The sequence below is a fragment of the Anopheles coluzzii genome, chromosome 2 (genome assembly GCF_943734685.1).
Source record: "Anopheles coluzzii chromosome 2, AcolN3, whole genome shotgun sequence".
Taxonomy (NCBI): Eukaryota; Metazoa; Arthropoda; class Insecta; order Diptera; family Culicidae; genus Anopheles; species Anopheles coluzzii.
The window spans coordinates 38,496,759-38,521,968 of NC_064670.1; the positions used below are offsets into that span (position 1 = coordinate 38,496,759).

The following is a 25,210-nucleotide window of genomic DNA, read 5'->3' on the forward strand; positions in this document are numbered from 1 at the left end:
TTTTGTTTGGACATGTTGACGAGCCCTTTCCTTACCTGCCTACACTTGTTTTTTTTTTTATTGTTTGCAATTAATTTTCTCCCACCTCTTTGCCCTTTAAGAAGCATTATGAGAAGGGGCCCACGAAACAGCGCGTGTTTTGTGCGGCGGTGTGGTGGTGGTGCAGCAGGCGAGAACGAATCTTTTTCTTGCGGGGTACACAAACACACACACACACACACGCGCTTCAGCTGCTCACTCTGAACAATGCACCGGATTTTGTCATTTTCTACACTCATAATCCATAATCTTAGCAGACAGACCGATTACTACTACTGCTACTTCTACTTTTACCGCTACCGCTACTATTCACATTCCACGAGCGTGTGTCTGCATCTGCTGCTTACTGGAGGACTGAGTTTCAAATAAATAATACTTATTCCAGGTTTGCTTTCTCTCTCCCTTTAACTCTCCCTTTATCTCTCTCTCTCTCTCTCTCTCTCTCTCTCTCTCTCTCTCTCTCTCTGCCTCTTTCCCTCGCTCACTTTCACCTGCTTTCATTAACTACTACCTAAACACGCTAATCCACCGCTAAGCTTATTGTAGTGCAGTCGATAAATTCGCCGACAACCAGTTGAGTATGCGAGCAGGAGATTATTGCTACTGGCGGCCCCCGTGCCCGCCACTGGCGGCAGCCCGGAAGCTGCTGCCGTATCGCCCTGATGATGTCCTGTACCACTTCTACCACCTCCAGCAGCACCGAACGCTGCTGCCGCTGCCGCCGCCTGCTGTGGGTTGTTGGCTGTGATGTTCATCTTTGGATTGGAGGTGCCATTGTTAAGCGTGGCGGCATTGTTGCTCCGTCCAGTCGTGGACGCTAGTGGCGTTTGGCCCATCAACACTGACGTGCTGCTGCTGCTGCTGCTGCTGCTGGTGGTGGAAGTGGTAGTGGAAGAACCACCCGACGAAGGGGACGACGAAGAGGAGGACGGAAGCAACATCCGCTTAGCATCCCAGATCCGTATCGTTCCGTCCGCGCACGAAGAAACGAAATGCGTACTGTCGGTGCTCCACGTGATGCAAGTAATGGCCGCTGTGTGATCCTTCAGCTCGGTTAGCTGCGAACCGGCAGTCAGATCGAAGATGCGCACACGATTCTCTTCCCCTGCAACAAAACAAAAAAAAAACAGAAAGCGACAGATAAGTGAAGAGCAAGACAAAGGAATGACGATTTGGGTTTGCTTACCTCCGGCCGCTAGATATTTCCCATCGGGACTGAAGCATATCCGCTGCACCGGTTGCCGACAGTCGGTAAAGATGCGGAGCAGCTTCCCGCTGGTGACGCACCACAGCCGCACGGACAGGTCGGTCGAACCGGTGGCCAGATAGTTCCCGTTCGGGTGGAATGCCACCGCGTCGACGTCCTGCGTGTGGCCGACGTACATCTGCAGCGGGAAGCGCCGATCGGTAGACCACAGGCGGGCCGTCGTGTCACGCGACCCGGTCGCCAGGTACAGCCCGGTGGGACTTTCCGCCACACACCAGATCGGATGGTTGTGGCCGCGGTATATCGCCCGGCACGTGTAATCGCTGCCCGTCCAGGCGCGCATGGTGCAGTCCCGCGCCACGCTTACCAGCAGTGGGCTGTGGTCGGAGAACAGCAGATCCGTCACCGCGTTGCCGTGCCCGCGCAAGCACAGTCCACCGGTTTCCGAGCTGCATCGGGTCAAAAAGAAAGGAAAATTAAAGACCTACTGCTTGAGGGGAGACAAATAAAAACGTACAATGTGTTTTCTAAGCAACGGTGGTCGAGAAATTGCTTCCATCGTTCCCGTTTCGTGAGCCGGCGTTTGTGCGGTGGCAGCAGCTTATTCATACGCTCGATGTCCTTGCGCGTCTTCAGATCGAACATACTGTCGATGCCGTCGTCCAGCAGCGACGTCCCGTCCCGGTGTCTATCCTCTCCCGCTATCCGGTGCTCCGGTCGGTGGTCGTCACCCCTGCCAGCACCATCGGCACCATCGTCCCCGTACTCGTCGTCGGATTCATCCGATTCACTAAACCTACTATCACAGGAAGTCACATTCCAGCAGCACTGCCGGTCGCGCCAGCTAGCGTACGGTTTCCGGCCCATCTGGGTGCTGCGGTTGGTGGACCAGAGCATAATGGTGGAGTCTTCGAAGCCGCTCGCCACATGGCAGCAGCCGGGATCGATCGCCACGCTCGTCAGCTGATGGCCCACGTTCTCCAGGCTGTACACGCACAGCGGTCGCTGGTAGATGGACAGCCTTTCCGCACTTTCCTTTAACCGTCGCAACCGTTCCTGGCTGCTCATTCGCGGGAACATTCCGTCCATCTCAACGCCGCCGGTGACCGAGCCATCTTGCTGCTGCTGCTGCTGCTGTTCCGCAATCCCGCTCTCCGCCGCCTGTGTGTCTTTCATACAGCTGTCGTACTCATCCTCATCCTCGTCCTCGCCGAACAGTGTCGTGCCGCCGAGGCGATCGTTGGCGGGCACTCCGTTTTCTGCGTCGAGCATTTTGTACCGCAAGTAACGTGCATTAAAACCATTCAGCAATAGGTAGCGTTCGTTTTCACGCTCCGTATGCTCAGTAAAATCGTACTCCGGCTCCACGGCTGGACGCAGCTGGGCAGGTGTCGCACCCTCGTCCACCTCCATCGGTACGCTGGTGCCGTTCAGCTGACCATTGGAGGAGCTGGAACGGGGCGCCGACCGCTCGATCGAGCCCGCCTGTACGACAGCACTCGTCATGTCGGGCCGGAAGTCCACAAAGTTCTTGTCATCCGCCGTGTCGAAGCAGAACCACGTGCGCAACGTCTGCAGAATGAGAGAGTGGCCGTATTTCGCCAAATACTGGCGCATGGCAGCGATGGACGCGGAACGGAGCCGTAGCTGCGTCTGGCAGGAACGAAACTGCACGAACAGGGGCTCGCTTTCGCAGTCCTGAAACCGGGTGATTTGCGAGAGCTTCTGGATCAACCTTCGGTACGTTTCTGCGCGTGTCGAGTCGGTCGACCGCCCCGGCCCGAAAACGATGGCGGAACTGTGGACAGTTGCTGCGGCGGGCCCGAACGGACCCATCTCCGCTCCTAGCGGTGCACTGTCGATGGTGCCGTTTATTTTCTGCTGATTCAGCAGGAGCAATGGCGACGAACCGGGTGGCCCGGCGGACGGTTCCACTTTGCCCACCAGCGGTGCATGCTTGCGCAGGAACTCGGCTGCCGGCCGCCAGTCGCGTCCCTTCAACATCTCGATGTACAGATGGCAGAGCAGCGGTGGGATAATCTCATTCAGCTCCGAGCGAATCGGGTCCGGCTGGTTTCGTACAAACTTTGCGAATCTGTGAGCGGGGAAGAGATAAACAACGGTGTTAATCACGGTGGGCCCTGGAAGCGGCATCGGTTACACCTACTTGGCAAAATGTTGATCAACTTGCGTTAGGTTTGTGTTTAGGCAGATGTTGGAGTACAGAAAACTGTTCACCATCGATGTGTCGTTTTTGATGGCAGTGTTCATCACGATTTGCTCGGTTGATTGCGTGAGGATGAGATCCGACTTGCGGTAACGATCGGTAACCTGGCAACGGAAGGGCAAGAAATCGGTTAGTAAAGTATCAACGGCATGATCTTCCCGCGAAGAATACGCCGCCGGGTACGGTGCGCCAAGCGTCGCGGGATTTTTTAGCGGTCAGCGGCCTCGGGATTTTGGGGTTAGGCTTATATACGGTGGTTTCAGTACGCCTCTCTCTCTCACACACACACACACTCTCTTCCCGCCCTACTACCACGGAACGGAACGAGCACCAATCGCGAGCTTCCCTTCGACCAAAGGTGTTCCGTTCGCCCCGCAAACAGGTTTGCACGGGCAGGGCGCGGACGAAATACCGCAACACTCCTGGCGTTGCTGACTTACACTGTAGTTGCGCGCTTTCAGATACGACCCGACGATGCTGCGTATCAGATCGGTTTTGGATTTGCGAGATTTGCTGGTGCTTCCACTGTTGCTACTGCTGCTGCCGCTGCCGCCGCCGCTGCTGCTGTTGTTCATCGTTATTGTTGATCTTTTCGCATCAGCCATTTTTCTTCCGTGTGTTTTTCCATTCGTACTCGCGCTAGAACCGCACAAAACAGGAATCCGGAACGCGGCTGGGCAAGAGGCGAGAAAAAAACAGACGACTGTCAAACCACCAATCGTCGGGCAAAGTGTGTGCGTCTGTACCAGGTTGCTACCTGCAATATGCTTTTGACAGCAGCAGCAGCTGTCGCTTCCTCAAACTCGACAGTAGATAACCCACATCGGGCAAGAAACTGCAGAATGCGAAGAAAGGCGTTGGTTTTGCGGAGGAAAGGAAATGATAACAAATGTTTAATAATCCATATGTTTATAGAAACGCTTTGTTTCGTTCATTTTTTTACTTCAAAACTGGTTATATTTATTTCGATCACAAAATTCGTCCCATAGTGCCTTGTGACGAGTTCCGCTGTCAAACCCTCGTGACCGGCGCTGCTGTCGGGCGGTACCACGTTGAAAGCTTCGCGACGGTCCTCGCAACAACGAAACGTCAACGGAGGAGCTTTACTGAAAGTGGAAAGAGTTTCTCAACATTTTACGCGTCCGAAGTGTTACGTTTTTCGGTAGTAATTGCTCGCAAAACTTGGTGCAAATTGTTCGCAAAGGTATGCCCTAACGGCCGGTCGGTCGCCAGCACGGATTACGGCACGGCCAAGCGGTGCAAAGCGCATCCGAAGCGAAACCTAGATACCTAGATCCTCCACTCTTAGCAGCAGTGAGTTCGTTGTCTTCTTCGCGATACACCTCCATCGCGTATTGTGTGTGTGCGTGCGTGCGTGTGTATGATGTAGTGTGTGAGTGTGTGTGTGCGTGCGCATGTGTGTGTATGTGTGGTTCGAGCAGCACTCGATGCATACAACCATTAGCCTTCACAATTCGCCCATGGAGTCGCTTCTTCTTCGCTCAGTGCATTCAAATAAACTTTTTCGTCCTTTCGTGATGAATGGAGGACATTGATTGTCGTCCCCCCGCGCTCCGCTCGGGGAAACTCTCTTCCTTCCCTATTCGGGGGGGATGGTGCACGTAATCTTGAGGCAGTGACCACAGCGCAAAGCACACTGTGGGCCACCCCACATACTGTTATGCAGTTGCGCTCTGTTTATACGGTGTGGTAAATTACTGTAATAATTTTTGTATATGCCCTCGCATCATCATCCCTCTGGTGTATGTGTGCTGTTGCTGCTACTGCTTCAAAGTAGTGAAACAACACAACAACGCGGATATAGTTATTTTTGGCCTATTGGTACTTGAGCGAAGAAAAGACGCGAAGGAGCGGGTTTGTTTATCCATGTTTGGTTGCGCAGAAGGCAAGTACGCTATCGCGCCAAACGCGTTACCTGTGGCAGGCGAACTTGTTCTGGGACATCTTTTTTTCGATTCGCTTCGGTCGGATGATGGCGTGAAGATGGCACCGCCAACTGTGACTCCGGTCGGGAAGGTGCAGGGCAGATAAATTGAGCTGAAATCATGTTGCACATGTGTGGTCACAAGAGCGGAAGATTCAGTTCGTTTGCTCGACCCACCAACGCGGATTGTATGCTCTACTCCCCCTCTTCAGGGAGTCGAAACCGTAGCACCCGTAGCTTTCGGGTGTGCTCTTGTTCGCTTTGAATACAACCACCGAATCAACGCATAAAACCGGTTCACGCGAGAGTTGCGTACCGTCGTGCGGAGGGTGCACGTACCCTCAAGAGTGCACAAATACACGCACAAGCGCCATTGCCTGGTGGTCCAAGGCTGTGTCTCGATTTTCGCCGTACGTGCGGTTACGCGATTCTTCGCCGCTCGAAGGTTTTTCGGTCGGTTTGTTCGATCGTTTGGCCGCTCTGAGGTGCTCTCATGTCCTCCAATGCCCACCGTGCGTTGTCGATTGCCTTCCACTCTAGATTGCAAGCAAACCAGAAGGAAGCTCTAAACCACTAAAACAAAACATCACCCTCTTCGTTCTCTTCCCATTTCACTCTCAGCAGGCGACGACATCCAGTGGAAACATACTTTGACGGCGAACACACGGCGCGATCGGGAATCGGGCAGAGGAAGGGTGGGGAGCCGTGCATGATATCAACATAACAACGAACACCGACGTGTTAAACCCTTCCCTTTCCGGCACCAGTGTACCGTGCACGCACACACACACGGGTTGGATTCTGACTTGACGAGGTTGGTTTTGGCACTTTCCTGTGCGTTTTTAACGCCGAAGCAATCAATAATTCTCTATCCTTCCCGCCGCCACCACTTCCACATCAGGCGGTCTTGGTGGCAGCGGTGGCGGCGGTGGCGGCGGCGGGGATATGTGGTGAAAATTGCAATCGATTAATCGACCCTTCATTAGAATGGTGTGTTTGTTAGCCCCGCGTTTCTGTCGTTTTGTGTATTTGTGTGTGTGTGTGTGTGTGTGTTTGTGTGTTTTGCGTTGGCCCAAAACAGCATCCCATTTTCGCGGCAAAGTTTTGCTAGTTTGTGCGGCAGGAGTGGTTAAACGCATAGCGTTTTGTATGTAGCAAGAGAATTAACATCATCACGAGCAATGACAACAACAAAAAACTACCATAATCATTCGAGAGAAAACGATTAGGCAAGAAGACCAATAACAATAACAATTTTATTAGACTCCAATTCATACCGCTGCTTGCGTACACACGCATACATTCACGTAGCTTCCGTGGGGTGTGTGTGTGTGTGTGTGTGGGCGTGTGGGCTCGCGTGTGTTTATGTGCGCGCTCGCATTTGCAGCTGTGTGCGTGGTTATGCTCACGGCACAAGAGAGACTGGCAAAGAAAGGTAAAGCGAAGAAGCAGTTTCTTCTGCTTTCTCTATCCGGCCGCTGCTACCGATTCAAGGATTCTTGTTGCGCTGGTACACATTCGCAAATTTGCCTGTGTATTTGTACCGATTTGAGGTGTATGTGTGTGCATGTGAGTCAAGGAATTATTTGCCCAACATAGGTTTTTGTGTGATTTTCCCATAGTTCTGTTGTCGTTGCTTTTCGATGACGGGGGATGAGTGAGCGCCAACACCAAACACCAAACCGTGGCGAACGAGTCACTTCCCTTACACACTGTCAGGGGTTAGTCCCATCCCTGCTTCACATTACATCGGGCGAGGGACACGGAAGAAAAGGGCCTCAAGCACACAACAGCATTGACGGGAAAATCACGCGAAAAAGTGTATGCATGTATGTGTGCGTGTGCATGTTTGGTTTGGTGTACAGGTTGATTATTTTCCCTCAAAAACCTTAGGAAGCAAAAGGGCAAGAAAAAAGGAACGAAAAATACACACACACACACATCCCTGTAACACTCCGTTCAATGGCGAGAGCAACATCAGACCAACGAAGAAGAAGAAGCTGGTTTGTGTTGTGAGAGAGTGCGGTTTTGGTGGGGAGGGTTTTTTTCTCACTTTGAAGAAGTAAAAGTGTCATGTTTGCCAAATCAACGCATATCTTAGCAACCATCGAACCGAGTTGAACGGACACCGGAGTAATCGCATCGCAGGATACCGAGGGACAAGCTTCACATGTTTTAAGACAATTTCGCTCCACGCCTAGGTGTCGCGCTGTTGTTCAAATACCTACACACACACCCGGAAGCTCTTGGTGGCCACATTGGTGGCATCTTAACGACACGAGGGACGACAGCAACATATACCACACGAGCAACAAAACTGTGTGCACTGCGAGAGAGGAAAGGCGGGGACGAGGAAAGGATTTAACGCGCTCAGGATACATTTTTTTATGAACCGTTTCCACACCAGCTAGGTAGGTTGGCTTGCACTGTACCGCTTCATTTAAGATTGATGTTGTTTTCGTTTTAGGGACTGAGCATTAGAGCAATGTGCGTATGTGCGTGTGTGTGTCTTGTTGTGTAATTTGTAATTCAAAATGATAGGAAAAGTCGAGCTTTTCTGACGTCAATCAAGGGGATCGCTGGACGAGCAGCGAAGAAGCACGGGAATAGGCAGATTGGATTGCCGGAAAATGGGGCCCTTTTGACCGGCGATTCCTTTTTTTGGCGCTCTTTAGTAGCGTGGGAGATGATGCCCTTACTAATCTCACCCACATATTTTCGCGCCGTCCGCACCCTTGAGGGAAAAGTGCGCAAAGAGCTGCTGGATGGGCAGTGCATGATGTATAGGATTCGTGTTGAGCATAGAACGTAATAGACAGCAATCAGGGAAGGGAAGCAACCACGGTCCGAAGACAGTGGGCCAAAATAGCAGCATCTTTTACATGCCATTGGAAGCAGTCGAAGACGATACCGGCGTGCTTTTGCTGCAATTTGGCAAGGGAAATAGCAGCAAAAGCAAAGCGGAAGCCAATCGATAATACGCGTACAGCAAGAAGATGTTACTGACGCCTGTTTTTACCGTTTTTCATGCAGCTTTATCATACTTCTTCTTCTTCTTCAGTTTGTCGAGGTCGTTTGACGGTTCGGAACTGAAATCCAGCTTCCTGGGCCCTTCAGTACTAGTCCGCTATTGTGTTAAACACAACCTCTGTTGTTTTTGGACGGCATCAAAGGCCATATGTCCTCTTTCTATATGTGATTTGTTTTCTGAAGTTTTGTGTGTGTTGTCAGTTTATGTTGCTAGGTTAAGTACTTCGTCGGTTTATTTATGTCATGTAGTTTAAGCGAGACGTTTCAGAAGGATATTCGGTTAGTTTTTATAAATTTTATCACCATTTTCATTTTCTTTTTATCTTTCGTCTTCCAGGCCTTGATGAAGTTTTGTTCATTTATTTTTAACTGGTCTTTTCGTTCCATGTCGAATTTGTGGCAATAGAAGACTCTGTGACTCGCTGTGTCCTCTACGTTACAAATTGCACATGTTCCTCTGTCTATGAGCTTCATTTTGTGTAGCCAGAAATTCCCATAATCATGGCCTGCTATTAATCTATTAAGTGTTTTGATGTCCTTTGCTGGGATTTTTAGTTTATAGTGCCACATTTTATTTTCAATTGAGCTTTGGTATCTAGCAAATTTTTTCCCTTTGCTTCGGCATAGTTCAGTGTACCATGTATTAGTCTCGTGGTTAGCTCTATGTTGGAATAAATTAATAGCATCTTTTAATCTTATTTTGTTATTTATCACAGTTTGTTTACTAAGACTATCTTTGGCTAATTGGTCGGCAATTTCATTTCCAGCTATTCCGACATGGCTTGGGATCCATTGGATTATTGCTCGAGTGACTTCACAGTTATGTAGTATTCTCCCGAGGAGTTCGTCTATTCGGTTTTCTTCTTTGGCTGTATTTAATGTTTGGCATGCTGATAGACTGTCTGTGTAAATGGCAATATTATTCCATCGTTTTTTCGTCGACATCTCGAGTGCCAGGTCTATTGCGTAGAGTTCTGTAGTGCTTATGGATGTTGGGTGTTGGAGTTTCTTTGATATTTTGAGTTCTTCAATTTGAGTTTTTACATAAATTCCTATGCCACAATTTTCATCTTTTTTGCTGCCGTCTGTATATATTTTTATGCCCTGATGTGAGTTGATGATTTGCATGCTTGTTTGGTAAAGGACTGTTATGTTTAAGTTGTGTTTGTTGGTGTCAATGCCTGGGATGATCGTGTTAATATTGATGTTTTCGGAAGTGGATTTTGAGTGGTTGAAATCATACTTAGTTATGTTGTTGAAGATGAGTTTGTCAGTTATGTATGTTTTTTCTTGAGCGGTTAGATTTCTTGATGTGATTGGGAGTGGCTGAGATGTTGTGGTGAAAAAGGAATGTGCTATTGCTTTGCATAGTTGTTTTTGCATAAGAAGTTTAGATCGTATGTGGAAGGGCATTTCTGCTGCTATGGCGTGGAGTGTGTTTATCGGAGTAGTTTTTGTGCAGCCTGTAATTTTCCTGAGTGACTGGTTAATTATTGTGCTCATGGTGTTGAGTTTGTTCTTGTTGGCGTTGCTACTTAGAGTTATCCCGTATTCCAGGGTACCCCTCACAAGAGCTTGGTGTAGTTGTTTAGCTTTTTCTGGATTTATGTGGTTGGATTTGTTGCATACTGCTTTAATGAAATTCATTTTTTTCTGGGCTTTGTTGATTTGGTTGTTAATATGGGAGTGGAATTTTAATCTGTTGTCAATTTCTATGCCTAGGAAGTGGTGGGAGTTGACTTGTTCAAGGGGAGTTCCGTTTAGTGCTATTGTTGTGTGAGTGTAGTTTTTGGAAAATGTCATGAGTTTTGTTTTTGCTACGTTTATTTCAAGTTGAAGGGAAGATAGTGTGTTTGCCAATTGGTTCAGGGCCCGTTGTGTTTTTGTTTGAGCTGCTGGAGAGGTGATTGCACTTCCAATTAATGCGAAATCGTCTGCATATTGGATTATTTTTACATTATACCGGTTTAGTTCGTGACATCCACTTGTATACAGGTTGAAAAGCAGTGGTGAAAGTACGTCCCCTTGGGGCAACCCGTTAGTTATCCTTCTCTTAATCGATTTACCTTCAGCAGTGATCTCTACCAGTCGGTTTGAGAGGAATCCTTCTATCCATCTGATATCTTCGTGTGGTATCATTTTTCCGGAGAGGATTTTTGTTAAAAGGCCAACATTCACACTATTGTAGGCGTTTTTAATGTCAATAAAAACTACTGTAGTGTGTTTGTTTTTTCTTATGTTATTTTTTAAAATGTTGGAGAGAGAATCAACTGCGGAGGTTGTGGGACGGTTTTTCCTAAATCCGAAGGATGTGCTGGGGAGGATGTCAAACTTATCTACGATGTGGTTAATGTTGTGTAAGATGGCCGTGTTTGCCACTTTCGTTATAGTAGGAAGCAAAGCTATGGGTCTGTGATTTGCTGCTAGACTGAGATCCTTGCCGGGTTTTCCAATTGCTACGATTTTTATTCTTCTGAGCTTTTTTTCCACGACTCCTCTTTTGTACATGTCATTGATGTTTCCGATTATGGCTTTGGTGTTTTCGCTGCTTAGTAGTTTCAATGTTTTGTACGATATTTTGTCAATACCAGGAGCTGAATTCTTTTTTGAGTTTAGGATATTTTGCCATCTGTTGTAGTCAATTAGATTTTTATCGCTTATGAATCGGGGTCTTGTTTCATTTTTTTTTTGGTTTGATGAACCGAAATGAATTTTTAAGAACTCTTTTGCTAGGGATTCATCTGTGGCAATCTTGTTTGTTCTGGCAGGTTTATCTTTGAACATTCCCAAAAGAGTCCAAAGGTCATCCATAGAGGATTGAGAATCGATCAAGTCAAGTTTTTCCTCGATTCGTTTGGTTTTTGATTTTTGTTTTGCGAATCGAAATTTGGCTGATTCTTTCTTGTACTTGATTTGGTTTTCGATCGTCCGATTTTGGTTATAGTCTGTTCTAGCTCTGCATTTCTCTTCCCATGCTTTTTGAACGATATCATTCCACCATGATTTTGGGGTGAACGGGGTCTTGATTTTGTTTCTTAAAATAATTTTGTTGATATCTTTGGTAATTGAGTTGATGTCAGAATTGTTATTGTATGGTAGGCTGGATATTTCTTCGTCTATTTTTTTCTTATTATAAACTGTGATTTTTTGTGGGGGAGGTTTGAATAGGTTAAAATTGGTGAATATAACCCGATGTCCACTATTGCCGATGTGTATGTCTGAAACGTTCCTTTGAATATGTGGGGTTATAGCTAGAGAGGTGATTGTCAAATCTATTGCTGAGTTACTTTTGTTTGGGTCTGGGTTAATGAAAGTCTGTTCATAGTTATTTATCACAGTTAGATTGTTTTCATTAATCTCATGTAAAAGGATGTTTCCTTTTCCGTCACACGTCTGATTTCCCCATTCAGAGTGATGAGAGTTAAAATCACCCATAATTATTAATTTGTTATATTTCGCCAAGCTTGTGATGCTAAGGGTTAGTAAGCTGCGGAATGTTGCGATTGGTGTGTTGGGTTTAACGTACACCGAAGCGATTACTAAGCCTGCTTGCTTTATACGAGCGGCTACTATCTGTATGTATGGGTTAGGGGGAATCACTTTGAGTTTTTCTGTGTTTAGCTCTGTGCGTATTAATATTGCCGCTCCTCCGTAACCATCTTCTCTATTGTCCGATATTAGTTCATAGTGTGGGATGTTTATTTTCCCTATGGCTTTATCATCCAACCATGTCTCCTGCAGGCAGGCTACATCGATCTTTCTTTTTATTAGCAATTCTCTAATTTCTTCTTTGTTGGCTCTTAGTCCCTGTATGTTAGCTTGTAATAACGAGAACATGAGACCAAATGTTTAAGTGTGGATGTGGATGCCTTGTGAGTGGTATTTAGTATAGAATTTTGAATTTATCGTATTCTGATGTGTTGTCTTCTTGTGTATTAGTAATTATATATTCCTCCACCATCATAGTGGGGGTTTTAGGTGTTTCATTAGTAACTTCTATGTATATAGAATCTGGTGATTCAGGTGAACTGATCGTTAGTGTGTCGCTGCTTGTGGGTGTGTTTGTTTGTTCGTTGGGTGTAATCGGTTGATCGATTACGGTTGTCTGTTTATGTGTTTCTCTTGGAGTGGTGGGTTCGGTTGTGTGTGTTTTATTATTTTCTGTGGTGTTTGTGTTGTTTATATCATTGGTGGTATTTCGTGAATTTGTTTCTTCTGTCGAGTTTGTACTTACGCTTTTTGTTGCTGATTTTGTTCTTTGTGCATAGGATATGTCTGATGTGTAGATTTTAGGGATTTCGGGACACTGTCGTCTACGTATACGTTTTGCTTCTCCGTATGTTATTTTGTTCACTGTGCGTATTTTACTGATCTCCATTTCGTCACAAAAAACAGGGCAGTTCCTGTCTAGCGTATTGTGGGCATCTCCACATGACACGCATTTTGTTCTTACGCATGACTCTTTGTGCTCCAGTTCACTGCAGTTTGCACATATTTTATCGCGCTGGCAAGATTTTTTTGTATGACCGAGTCTCATGCAGGTGGTGCACCGCATGGGTCTCGGAATGTAGAGTTCCACTTTCAGTGGATACAGTCCGAAATCGACTGTACGTGGGATTCTTCCTGTTTTGAAGGTGACGATTGCTGTGCGAGTATTGGTTAACACATTATTTATCTTTCTTTTTAAGATAATCACCTCTGTTGCCTTCTGTGATTGAAGTCCGTCCAATATTTCCCCTTCCGTAAGGAATTCGATATCGGGGCATCGAATCACTCCTTTGCTACAATTTAAGGTGGGGTGTTCTAGCGTTTGAACCTGGATCTCTCCTCTGTGATCGGGGATCGATTTTATTTTTTTAATCTTATCTGCTTGTTTCTGGTTGGCCACCTTGATCAGTAGCTTCCCGTCTTTCAAGCGACTGACCAGCATTGGCTTTCCGGAGATCGCATTTTCAATTACCTTTGAGATCAAAAACGGGCTAACTCGGCTTAGATCTCTATCTCGGGTTGTGGATTCCATCACCATGAATACCTCATCCTCCATGATTTCTTTCTCAAATCCTAGGATTTTATTCTTTTTCCCCATTTTCCTTTTAGGTTCGCTTTGGAACTCTAAAATGTCGTAGTAGTTCCCGAGGGGAATGCCCCCCCCTGGGTCCTGGACCCCCATTTTCCACTAGTCACTAACGCACTCTACTTCCACTCCTCCTTTCTTATCCTTTTTTTGAAAATACCCTTGTCTTGGTAAGAAACTTTATAATTGATTTTCCTTCTTCACTCTCTTCTCGCTATGCTTGTTGTTGGTCAACCGCTGCTTCGAAAAAACCGTCTTTACTCTTCAGTGTCACACTGTCGAATCGAGCTTTATCATACTAATCGTTTGTTTTACTTTTTCTTCTCTTTCCATCTAACGTAAATAATTGTAAACCACCAAAAACCCCATAACCATGGCATCATTCGTGTCCCGCTTCTTCTGTGCCGGATTGATGGATGCCACAATGTGATGCCACTGCTGCTGGTGTTTTGTAAATTTGAACCATCTAACAACCGCCAACCCACCATGTCTCCCATAACTTTTGCAATCGCAACGAACCAAAATCGAACCAACCACCAAAAACATAAACGAAAACCCCAAACGGATATTTCTATTGACCACTGCGCACTCTGTGTGCTCTCTTTTGGTACGCATTTACGTGCGTTCTGTCCTTTATTGATACGCTGCAAACCCTCTGTTTGTTGTCACTGTGCTGACATGGCGTCGTTGCTTTATCTGATCCAATTGCGTGTGTGTTCGCGTATGGTTTGCGCATTGTCACAATTACTTGAACGCGTTTAATCCGTGCCATACACGCACACACATACACCTGATACGCTTCCAAATTACTCGGTTGGTTTGTGATGTTGTTCTAAAACAATTTTCGGTTTCACAAAACAAAACAAAACAAAAAAAAAAACACAACCCTTCAAACACATTCGACCGTCCAGGGTATGGCAAACTTAAACTTCCAACAACCGCCCAGAAGCATACCGAGCAGTGTGTCCTTAAGCGGGAGAGGAGGAGGAGGCGGCGGCGGGGGAGGCAACAGTAGCGTGGTGGGCGGTGCCGCCGGAGCCTTCAGCAATAGTGCGCTGTCCGGTGCCGGAGGCCATGTTACCCCAACGTCCGGTATGTTCCCTTCGGTGGTCGGCGGCAGTGGTGGCCCCTTCGGACAGAACGCTACACCTCCGTCGCAGCAGCAAAGCAATCAGTCCTCCGCGTCGGTGGCGCCCCTCTCGCCCAGCGCGAACGGTGCCGGCAGTGGCAATCCCGGACGGCCGGGCGCGGGCTCGGGCGTTATGGGCGGCGCGAGCGGACCGAACGGCGGTGGCGGTGCAGGCGGCGGTGCGGGGCTCGCTAGCAATGGGCCCAACAGTAGTCAGCAGCAACTGTCCTCCACCAGCAATGCGCTAACGGGAGGGGGCCGAATTAGTACCCTGTTCGGTGGAGCCGGCGGCCAGCAGCGTGGCGGTGGGGGCGGTGGCGGCGCTGGAAGTGGTTCGGTCGCTTTCCCGGACCGGAGGATACTCTCCAGCGTGGGCGGCACATCGATGGTAAGTGGAGACGAAGCAAACTTAATCAATTTAACCAACAGCACACCCACTCTACAGACCTCTCCAAAGAGCACATCACATGCCACACTGTGTGGGCACTGTCTAGGAAGCGATCCGTTTTTTTGAAGGTCTTTTTTATGGCCATTACTCACTCGTTAGTAACATATTCTCACTAGTAACATGACCAGTAAAAATTCTTCAGTAACGATTTCTAAACCTCCGCCGTGGATGGTGTAGTAGTACACAATATTTTACCAACAAGCTCATAATCCGTTTACACATGAGTCCATGTTTTTCTTTATTATTTTGTCAAGCTCCTCGTGTTTGTGTGTGTGTGTGTTTTGGGATTTAAAGTACCCATTACATTGTCCTTATATATGTCCTGTTTTATATGTTTGGTTTGGTTGTTTTGGTTCGGTTTTGATTGGTTAATGGGATGATGTTTGTGTGTTTTTTTACCTTCTCTTTTATTCTTTATACTCTACGGGGAATCGTATTGGTCTCTCTTACTTCTTATTTTCTGTACCTAATTAAAATCACTTCTTTGCACATTTTATTGTTATTCTATGGTTATAGTATTCAATCAAGGTTTTAAGTTTAACAGTGCGGATCAACTCATACAGCCATCAAGGCTCCATTAGTGGCTTTAGGGATGGATGTTAGTTGCGCAAAATAAGAAGAAGCATAAGCCAGTTGTAGAAGTTCGCTGATCGTAGAACTCAATGTTTTAATGTTTACCTTAAAGATACCCGTAAGCGACATGCACAAATTCATGAAATCTTTAAGGATAATAGGCAGCAAGTGATGGCGATGGCAAAAAAACAGCCTTGTTTATTATAAGGTAGTAAATACAAACAAAAAAGCTTATTCTAAATACAGGCGGTAAATCATCCATCGTCAAATGAGTAGAGCGGTGCACACCGCTTTTGGTGGAATTACCCTGCAGGAGGATTCAAAGTTCTTTGCCTGCGTATCAATTTGTTTACAAAAGCAGCGCTACGTTGTAAGGGTAAACGAAAACAAAAACACTACCAGCTAGCGTTACGGGCAACTTTTTTTGGTCGTTTTTCATTATCAAATATACGTACCCTTGTTGTTTTTCAAGATCTGATGGCTAACAACGCGATCTTAAGCTGTGTGTGATTTCGCTTTCTTAAGCGCTGGAAGATCTTTCTTCGCGATAGACGAATTCAAAAAAGAGTGGATTGCTGTGATCGCGTTTTGAATGCTGTTGCTATTGCAGTTTTTGTATTTTAAAACAACAAACATACACACACACATTAAGCTTCCCAGCAGCAGCGGGTGAATGGTACGACCCACACAACACTCGGACTCAACCGGTGATCAACCTCTCGGCCCTTTATTCGCGGCTGAGCCGAGGGGGGGAAGATATGTGCATTGCACATTTGCATAGCGACGGCGCACAGCATACTTATTACCCCCCCCCCCCTATCCCCCGTCCGCTCAACCTCCCGAGGCCGCCGTATATGTTGCTGTGGTTCTGGTTCTTGTGCCGCATCTGCCCTTTTTTGTTTTGTTTTATGCATCGCAAATTAGCTCGAGAGCATCCGGCAGAGAAATGGCCGCATCTGTGTGGTTGTGTGCGGTGCAGTAGGTAGGTAGCAGTCGTTTAGTTAGGGACGTTAGCGGGTGCATTTGTTTTGTTGGTGGTATGTATGCACCGAATGCACCGAATGTCGCTGGCGCAGCTTAACGTGCTACGATGACGCTGTGTGCGTGCGTGTATTGAGTAGCGCCCGCGCATGAAGCGTTTTTCGTTACCCCGTGCGGTGTCCATGTATTCTCCGCTCTCGTGTGTGCGGCGCTCATCTCTCGACTCGCATTAGATGCGCGCAGCACCATGTGTTTGTTAGTTCGCTGGGGAATGTTCTTACGGTCGGTTTGTGGTGGTGGTTTGTGTCGTCTCGCTGTCCCTCGTGCCGCTTTGAAGGGCCATTAATGTGTTGCTGTGTGTTGAACGCGCTAATTCAGTGCGCGTCCGTATATGGTGTGGTGTGATAACAACGATCCAAACAACAATCCATCCGTGGATTAGCTTTCCCTAACGCGTTTTATCGCCAACAGGCACAACTATTCTACCGAATGGTATAACAACACTCTTGCTACTACGGCATCAGCACTGTACAACTACTCCTTAGCAAAACAAACGGAAGAAAAGTGCTTAACCCCGCGTGTGCAAATGTAATAAATCCCACCAATAAGGTCTGCATCGCATTGTGCAAAAAAGGGAGCGCGTGTGTGTCACATTGCGAAGAAGAAAGGCACGCGTAGAAGATTCAGCGACCGCGCTTCCCTTCTCTAATCTGCTGCGCAGTTGTGTTGTGTGCTTGAAAACAGCCGTGTGTTGACGCGCCTGCCTCGTGCGTGTTTTTTTGTTGATCGCGCTTGCGCTCATAACCTCGCTTATGGTGTTGCTTCTGTGCTGCGCTCACTGACTGACAGCTGTCGCCAGTTTTGTTAGGACGAAAAACACTGTGCCGTGTGTGTGAGTGTGCCGTGGAGCAGCCGGCCCATTTGGCATTGTGTTGCACAAAGCATCCGATCGGCACATAGCCTGTTTTGTTTGTCTCCGCTCGCACCGTGCTCTGTCGCGGTTTGCGTTTGTTTGTGTGTGTGTGAGAGAGAGTGTTTGTGCGTTAGTGAAGGTATCGCCAGACAAGCCGCCACTTCCGGAAGCACTTGCATTGCTGTTTCCTTTGCTTTTCGCGCACCCATTGTTGTTGTGTAGCTGTTGTGTGTGTGTGCGTATGTGTTTGGTCTGTACGTTTGATGAAGCATGTGCTCTGTCACGCTGTCACAGAAAGGAATGCCACAGAAAGGATACTACCACCAGAGAACGGCCTCGGTGTCGTCGGGTTCATCGAGCTTAGCAACCATTGGAGTAGGTAGCGCTGCTGCTGCTGGTAGTGTGGCAGTAGGAGGTGTAGCTGGTGGAGGAATAGTAGGTGGAAGTGGAGGATCAACGGTAACAGCAACAGCAGCAGCAGTAGGCAATGTAAGTGCAATTCGTCGCGGATGGCTTAGATCAACCCAATATTAACCGATAACGCACAATTACACGTTTGTGCTTCTGTTTCCCGCGGAAATATGACGCGCACACGAAGCATGGCGCCAAACATCCTGAGGCTGATTGGGTTGTTTAGTACGCTACAGAACAGTACTAAACACAAAAAAAAAAACACATCCAGGATATTAAAGCTGTATTTATACTGAAGTCTCCAAATTTCCAAAATGTCCTCGGAATTTTAGGATTTTTTAAGTCAATTATTCTGTTGATAATTCTTTAGATGATTTGGCAAATGCAAACATTTCATGAGTGGTGTTTAGTATTAAATAACAAAAAATAAATAAACAAAGGTATTGAAGTATAAAGGATCGACAGGAAAACAGCTTGTGTAACAGCAATTCGGCAAGCAAAGAGAGATTTTTGCGCAATAATGCGATAATTTGCGCAATTAGCTCATATTTTGCTTTGGGCCATTTACTTACTTTTTACGCTTTCAGTTGACTAAGCGTTTGGTTGTTATTGTAAAAAGTATTGTTAGACAATTCGCGTATCAAATGGTAACATGGTGTATGAAACATGTAAGGATTAAAACGTGAATTCTTTAATTCTGTAATGTGCTATGCTGTTTATGTGATATTGGAAGATCAACAATGGTTTAAGCAAAACGTTTTAAGCAATGTGAAACATATTGTGGTGTGTTGGACCCCTTTGGTTTTCGTCGTTCGATTTAATGCTCTTTAGCAGGTGTAATGTCAACCCTCTCCTAATATTTCAAACCGTCTTCATTCTGCACTATGCTCTGGTGCCACTTTTTCCACCAACACTTCATCTTTTATGTACTATTTTACCCACACTGATTTAGCGTTTTCTTCCCTCTCCGATTCTCTTTGCAGTCCAACATGGTTTCGTTCATGCAGTCGCGAGGATACGGATCTCAAAGTGGGAATAGCATCAACAACTACCACGGTGTGTTCGACGGCAGTGCGGCGGAAACTGGCACCCCGCCCCTGCTCGATCTCTCCGAATTTCCCTCGCTCACGAACGCACGCGGTGGCCAGAACGATCAATCCCTGCCGCAGTCGAACGCGCTGCAACCGCCGGGCAGTAAACCGTACGGTAAGAGCGTCGCCCACTGTGTGCCCTTTGTTTTACCTAACAATACTTAACATCTCATCTCTGACCATCTCTTCACACACACACACACACACGCAGTTGGCATGGTAAAACAACCGACGTCCGAACAGATTGCGTTTACGATGTCGAACGAAGACTTTCCAGCGCTGCCCGGCACGCAGAACGCCGAAGGAAGCCAGATGGGTGCGGCCAGCCAGGGCCTGCAGGGCGTGCACCATCATCACCATCCGGACCATCACGGCGGCACGGACAGTTTGGGGGGCAAGGGTGCCGGCGGCAGCGGACAGGTGGGCAGTGCGGCAGGCATGGGCATGGACCTGCAGAGTGATTCCGGCAATTCCAACGTTAACATGGACAAAGGAGCAATGAAGCGAGGCGTACAAACATCACCCAATGGTATAATTCGGCTAGCAGAATGTGGAGCCAAGCTTAGCAGCTCCATATTACAACTCTCTTTCTTTCGTTCGATGCCTTTCTTACCAATAGGAACGGTAACGAACATCCCTGCCAGTATGGTGAACAACCAGTTCGGTATGGTGGGCCTGCTAACGTTCCTCCGGGCGGCGGAAACGGATCCCAATCTGGTGACGCTAGCGATGGGGCAGGATTTGATGGCGCTGGGTTTGAATCTGACCGCGGTGGAAAACCTGTACCCGTGCTTTGGCGGCCCCTTCGCTGATGCGCCCGCGAGGTACGTGTGTTGTTGTAAACGTTTTTGTGTTCCCCCTACCTGCATTGCGTGACCATTTCTAATTTGCATTTGTTTTTCTTCACTTTCGTCTTGTTGCACAGGCCTCAGGATATCGAGTACCACGTACCACCAGAGTATTTGATCAACATGTCAATAAGGGACAAGCTGTCGAAGCTAACGCTGCAGAAGTATAAGGATGATCTATTATTTTATTTATTTTACACGAACGTGGGTGATATGATGCAATTAGCAGCGGCTGCCGAACTGTAAGTCATTGCGCTTCGTTTCTCCTGCATCCAATCCGCAGCATCGCCATTTAATTGTTTTTTTTTGTTTCGTCCCGTTTTCACACACTCACACACAGGCACAGTAGAGATTGGCGATATCATACGGAGGAGAAGGTGTGGATAACCCGTGTGCCCGGCATGACACCGTACGAGAAGAATGGCACAACCGAGCGTGGCACGTACTACTACTTCGATGCGCAAACTTGGCGGCGAGTGCCAAAAGAATTTCAAGTGGATACAATGAAGTTAGATAAATGTCCAAACATAAGTGCTTACGTTACGATGAGTGGACAGCCTGTATAATATTTATTAATTTGTAATTAAACCAGAAAATCACGGTCAGAAACCTCGGCGCTTGTTTATTTTCGTTGTTGCTGTACGTTGTGCGTGTGTGTGTGGGGAGCAATTTAGAAGAAATATCACCAGAGATGCCCGTCAACTAACAACATGCCCGTCATGGGTTCAAGCTCTGAATAGACCGTGCCCCCATACGTAGGACTGACTATCCTGCTATGGTAACAATAAGGCACTGAAAGCCAAGCTCACTTCACTAGTGGGTACAAGCAGGCCTTGACCGACAGCGGTTGTTGTGCCAAAGTATTATTATTATTATTATTATTATTATTATTATCACCAGAGATATAAATGGTCAACGATGTCGGACAACAATGCCAAAGAACGATCAAGCAACGAGGCAACGTTTTGTCAACAAATTTTTATTTAGCGACCGAATAGCTATTATCGTCCTTCTGCCGATGACTAAAAGCACATGCAGTGTGTGTACCGGTTTATCTATAGCAAATAATGTTAGCAAAATACTCGTTACGTTTTCCATATCTTCCAGCACTTCCGCACCGCGGCGGGATGTGTGTGTGTGTTTGTATGAGTTTCGGTAGCTGGCACTGGAAATAACGCCCAATTCCTACTCATTCAAAATCAGTAATGCCGCGTTTACATATTGGCAGTTGTTTGTCTCATCTCTTTCACAACAATTCCAAGGCAGTTTTGTGTTAAAAATATGGTACAATATCGTCATGGAGCTGTGGTAGTATATTAAATAGCATTCATTCTACCCTATTACCTATCACACGGCACGGCACTACCAAGCGCACAGCAAATAATCTTAACCTACGCTACAAAAAGGCCAGTTTTAACTTTTTTGCCGAACATGCTGCAGCTTCGACTCGTACTCGGCTTCCAGCTTGGCGATCTTTTCCCGCCAGTGTTGCTCCTTGCCTTCCAGCGCTTCCTTCATGCGCGTCTGCACCTTTTGCAACGCCACGTTGTAGCCTTCCTTAATGCGGTCGTACTCCTTCAGCATATGTTGCTCCTTGTCTTCCGCATATTTCTGGAAAAAAACGGAAATTTTTGTGTGTTAATGCGCTTTCTCAACCGGCAATGCGTCATAAACCCGTCCCAATTACCTTATAGTTGAGTGCGGTTTTCTTCGCCGACTGATACTTTTCCGTCACCAGGTCCAGGCTCTTCTGGTACTCGGTCTCCACCTCCTGGAACCGGTCGTTCATCTCCTGCTCCCGCTCGCGGAACATTTTCCGCTCGGCCGTAATCTGCGCGATCAGCTTCTCCATCGACTGCCGCTCGCTCGCGCACAGCTCGCGCTTCTCCTGCAGCTCGCGCTCGAGAAATTGCACCTTCTTCTGCCCGTTCGCTACCTCCGCCTTGTACCTGCCCATCAGCTCCGACTGCTTGTCGAACAGGGCGCGCGCATCCGCGTCCTTTTGCGCCAGCAGTTCGCGCATCTTTTCGCGCTCCGTCACGATCGCACACTTGAGCACCTCCACCTCCTGGTTGCGCACCTTCAGCTCGGCCACCCGATCGTACAGCTCGGTCTTGAGCGTGTCAATGTTTTCCTCGAATCGCGCAAACTGGGCGCGGAACCGCTCCTCGATCTGTTTGATCTGGCCCGCGAACGCTTTCGCCATCTCTTCGCGCACCTTTTGCTCCTGGTCGCGCAGCTGGCGGCGTATGTCCTGCTGATCGATCGGGGTTGCGCTGGAGCGATCCTCACTGGTGGCACCACTATCCGCCGCCGCCTCGTCCACCGTGCCGACGCTCTGGTCCCGCGACGCTACCCGTTGCCGGATCGGGGAGGTGGCACTGTCGCTCGTGGTGGCGCTGGACGAGTTGGTGGAAATTTGGTTCCGTATGATCTGCTCGAACTGGGCCGCCTTTTCCTTCAGCTCGTCTATTAGCTGATCGCGCTCCGCCTTCAGATCGAGCCGGTTGTGCAGTTCCGTGATCGTCGCGTGCTGTTCGTTCAGCTGAACCTTCAGTTCACCGATTTCGCGCAGCTGTGACGAACAGGCAGATTGCAGCTTGAGATTTTCTATTTCCAACTAGAGAAATAGAGAGAGAGAGAGAGACACAGGAGATGATTGTAAATTCCAGTACTCGCGGTGAAACGATCGTTTCCGTTGCTTACCTTTGAGATTTGTGTCAGCCCATCGATACACTTGGTGCAACTGTTGCCGGATGCTGTGCCTGTTCCTCCTCCTCCAACGGATCCCCCCTTCTTCTGACCGCTCGCAACCATCCCGCAGGACACTTGCTTCAGCAGCTCTTCGTGGCTTGTCTTCTCCTTATCGAGCAGTTTGCTCAGCTCGCTTGCCTTCAGCTCGGCCAGCTGAAGGGCTCGCTCCAGAGACACGGCCTGCTCCTGCAGTGCAGCGATCTGCTTCGCACTGTCCTGTGCCCGCAGCGTGCTCAGCTCCCGGCCAAGCTCCTCCTTCGCGCCGCTCACCTCAATGTACAGTCGCTTCAGCCGATCGCACTCCTGCTGAGCGTCCGCCAGGAGAAACTTTTGCTTTTCCACCTCCAGCTTGAGCGCGGCGCAGCTGCCCGCTTCGCCGTCGAGCGTTTTACACCGCTCCGTGAGTTGGGCCTTCTCGCGCTCCAACAGCTCGATCTGTTCGTCCGCTTCCAGCTTTGCCTGCTGCAGGGCGAATATCTTATCCTCCAACGCTTCCTGCCGTACGTCGTAGCTCGAGCGGCGTCGATGCGTGCCGGCCGATCCTCCCACCGACGATCGGTCGCTATCCTTCTTCGCGCCTTGCCCCTCCACCGACAGCTTTTCCAGCTCCTGCTCCAGTATCCTACACTTGGAGGCCAGCCGGAACGCGTCCTCCTTGTACTGGTTCATCTGCACGAGCGTTTCGCCCTCGTCCCTTTTCAGCTGCTCCAGTTCGCGATCCTTCGCCTGCAGATTCGCTTCCAGCTGGCGGATCGATTCCCGCTTTTCCTGCTGCCCGGTCACACACACGCGCAGCTCGTTCTTAAGCCGCACCACCCGGCTGTCCCCATCGTCGTCCCCATCGCCACCCCGGTTGTTGTTGTTGGGCGTACTGCCGATCAGGTTGCGCTGCGCGAACGTGTAGCCCGCCGTTACGTTGGCGTTGGGTTGCTTTCTATCGCCCGACGACGCGTCCGCCCCATTCGCCTGCCCATGCACGATGCTGTCCATCAGCTCCAGCTCGGCGTTCGATTTCTCCAGCCGGTGCGTGAGATCGTGTATGGTTTGGCGCATTTCCGACTGCTCCTGCTCGAGCGCATTGATGCGGCTGCGCAGCCGCAACCGTTCCTGCTCGAAATCGCCCTGAGCCTTCGTCCGGGACAGCAAGTTCGAGCACTGGCGCTGCGAATCCTCCAGCTGGTCCTGCAACCGCTGCACGGTTTCGGACTGCTCGATCAGCAGCGCCTCGCGGGACTTTTGCAGCTCGCCGTAGCGAGCCTCCAGCCGGCGGCAGTCCTGCTGCCGGTCGTCCAGCTCGCTGCGCAGATTGTCGATCTGTTGCTGCATCATCGCCACCTTCGCGTTGTGCCGCTCCTCCGTCTGCTTCAGCAGTGCGTCCGTGTGCCGGTCGGCCTTCTGGGCGGAGTTTTGCTCCAGCATCCGGTAGCGATGCAGGCTGTCCTGCAGCATCATGTTCTTCTGCTCCAGCTCAGCCACCAGCTTCACGTTCTGGTCCTCCAGCCCGGACACCTTCGCCCGCAGCTTCTCCGCCGCGTCCTCCAGCTCGGAGATTTTCGTCTTGCTCTGCACCAACAGCTCGCGGGTCTGGTCCCGCGTCATGTTGGCCCGGTCCTTCTCGGCCTGCTCGATGAGCAGCTTTTTCTCCAGCTCCCCTATCTGCTGCTCGTGCTTGTGGCACTGATCGTACATTTCCCGCGTCACGTGCTCCAGTTCGCGGGTTTTCGATTCGAGCAGCAGGCGCAACTCCCGCACGGCCAGTCCATCTTCTGGCGCCGGTCCGCCGCCGTCCTTCGCAGGAGTGGCCGGTGCGTGATCGAACAGGTTCATCATGCCGTTCGATTGCATTCTTGGCGGTGGTACAGACGCCGGTGGGAGCGTTCTTTTGCCATCGCACCCCGAATCGAAATCGTCCTCCTCGTCGCTGTAGTGGTGGGTGGATGAGTTCAGCGTATCGTCGCAATCCAGATCGTCGAACGCATTTTCCAGCTCGTTCGCCAACTGCTCCTGGCGTCGTTTGTGGTCCGCCAGCTCTTCCTCCTCCTCGGCGGCACGCTGCCGCTCGATCTCGCTCCGGTTGAGGTTGATACTAACGCCATCGTTGAAGATCGACACTAGCGGCGGTCCGTTCATACTCCTCGATCGTCGTCGTCGGTGGTGCAACTAGAAACGGTGAAACACACCCACGGACAATCGGCACTTTTATCACTGCCAACGCCAATCACTCTCTGGCGTGATACATTTTGTTTGATGAAAAATCGCACTGCCAACGATCGTTGATTTGCGCAAAGGCCCGCACTCGCTCCTACGGGTTTCGGCCAACGCACATTCGACCTTGAACTTTGCAGCCGTAAAGGGTGGTGAAAAATGTTCGGAATGTCTTCAATCGTCTGGCTGGTGGAGATGTAAACAAAAAAAAAAAGTGCGATAGACAATTTCTTCTCGGTGGGATAGTTTTTCTTTTTGCCGCCGCGCTTCTTCTCGTTGCTTTTTCAAAACTTTGATCGTGTTTTTCTTGTACTGTCAACTTCGCGTCCTTTTGT

General features: G+C 48.8%; 3 protein-coding genes across 12 annotated transcripts; 1 reads left to right on the top strand and 2 right to left on the bottom strand.

Annotated features, from left to right (window-relative positions):
• LOC120953793 (uncharacterized) lies at positions 1 to 4,261 on the bottom strand. The gene is made up of 5 exons (XM_040374051.2): positions 3,914 to 4,261; positions 3,414 to 3,577; positions 1,764 to 3,341; positions 1,226 to 1,695; positions 1 to 1,144 (listed from the first exon to the last, which is right to left on the bottom strand). The coding sequence occupies exons 1-5, from the start codon at positions 4,076 to 4,078 to the stop codon at positions 540 to 542; spliced, it is 2,982 nt and encodes a 993-aa protein (XP_040229985.2). The 5' UTR covers positions 4,079 to 4,261; the 3' UTR covers positions 1 to 539.
• A 278-nt stretch (positions 4,262 to 4,539) lies between these two features.
• LOC120949145 (regulator of gene activity) lies at positions 4,540 to 20,525 on the top strand. Of its 10 annotated transcripts, XM_040366196.2 has the most exons (10): positions 4,540 to 4,677; positions 6,040 to 6,232; positions 7,620 to 7,829; positions 14,434 to 15,039; positions 17,861 to 18,055; positions 18,961 to 19,183; positions 19,280 to 19,597; positions 19,688 to 19,892; positions 19,994 to 20,158; positions 20,257 to 20,525. In XM_040366196.2, the coding sequence occupies exons 4-10, from the start codon at positions 14,437 to 14,439 to the stop codon at positions 20,480 to 20,482; spliced, it is 1,935 nt and encodes a 644-aa protein (XP_040222130.2). In that variant the 5' UTR covers positions 4,540 to 4,677; positions 6,040 to 6,232; positions 7,620 to 7,829; positions 14,434 to 14,436; the 3' UTR covers positions 20,483 to 20,525. The 10 variants fall into 10 exon arrangements, with proteins under 10 accessions (XP_040222130.2, XP_040222127.2, XP_040222128.2 ...); XM_040366193.2 differs by lacking the exon at positions 7,620 to 7,829; XM_040366194.2 differs by lacking the exon at positions 7,620 to 7,829 and having other exon boundaries at positions 6,043 to 6,232.
• A 354-nt stretch (positions 20,526 to 20,879) lies between these two features.
• LOC120951239 (myosin-11) lies at positions 20,880 to 25,209 on the bottom strand. Its single transcript, XM_040369831.2, has 3 exons — positions 22,623 to 25,209; positions 21,604 to 22,536; positions 20,880 to 21,527 (listed from the first exon to the last, which is right to left on the bottom strand). The coding sequence occupies exons 1-3, from the start codon at positions 24,798 to 24,800 to the stop codon at positions 21,330 to 21,332; spliced, it is 3,309 nt and encodes a 1,102-aa protein (XP_040225765.2). The 5' UTR covers positions 24,801 to 25,209; the 3' UTR covers positions 20,880 to 21,329.
• Position 25,210: the final 1 nt, after the last annotated feature.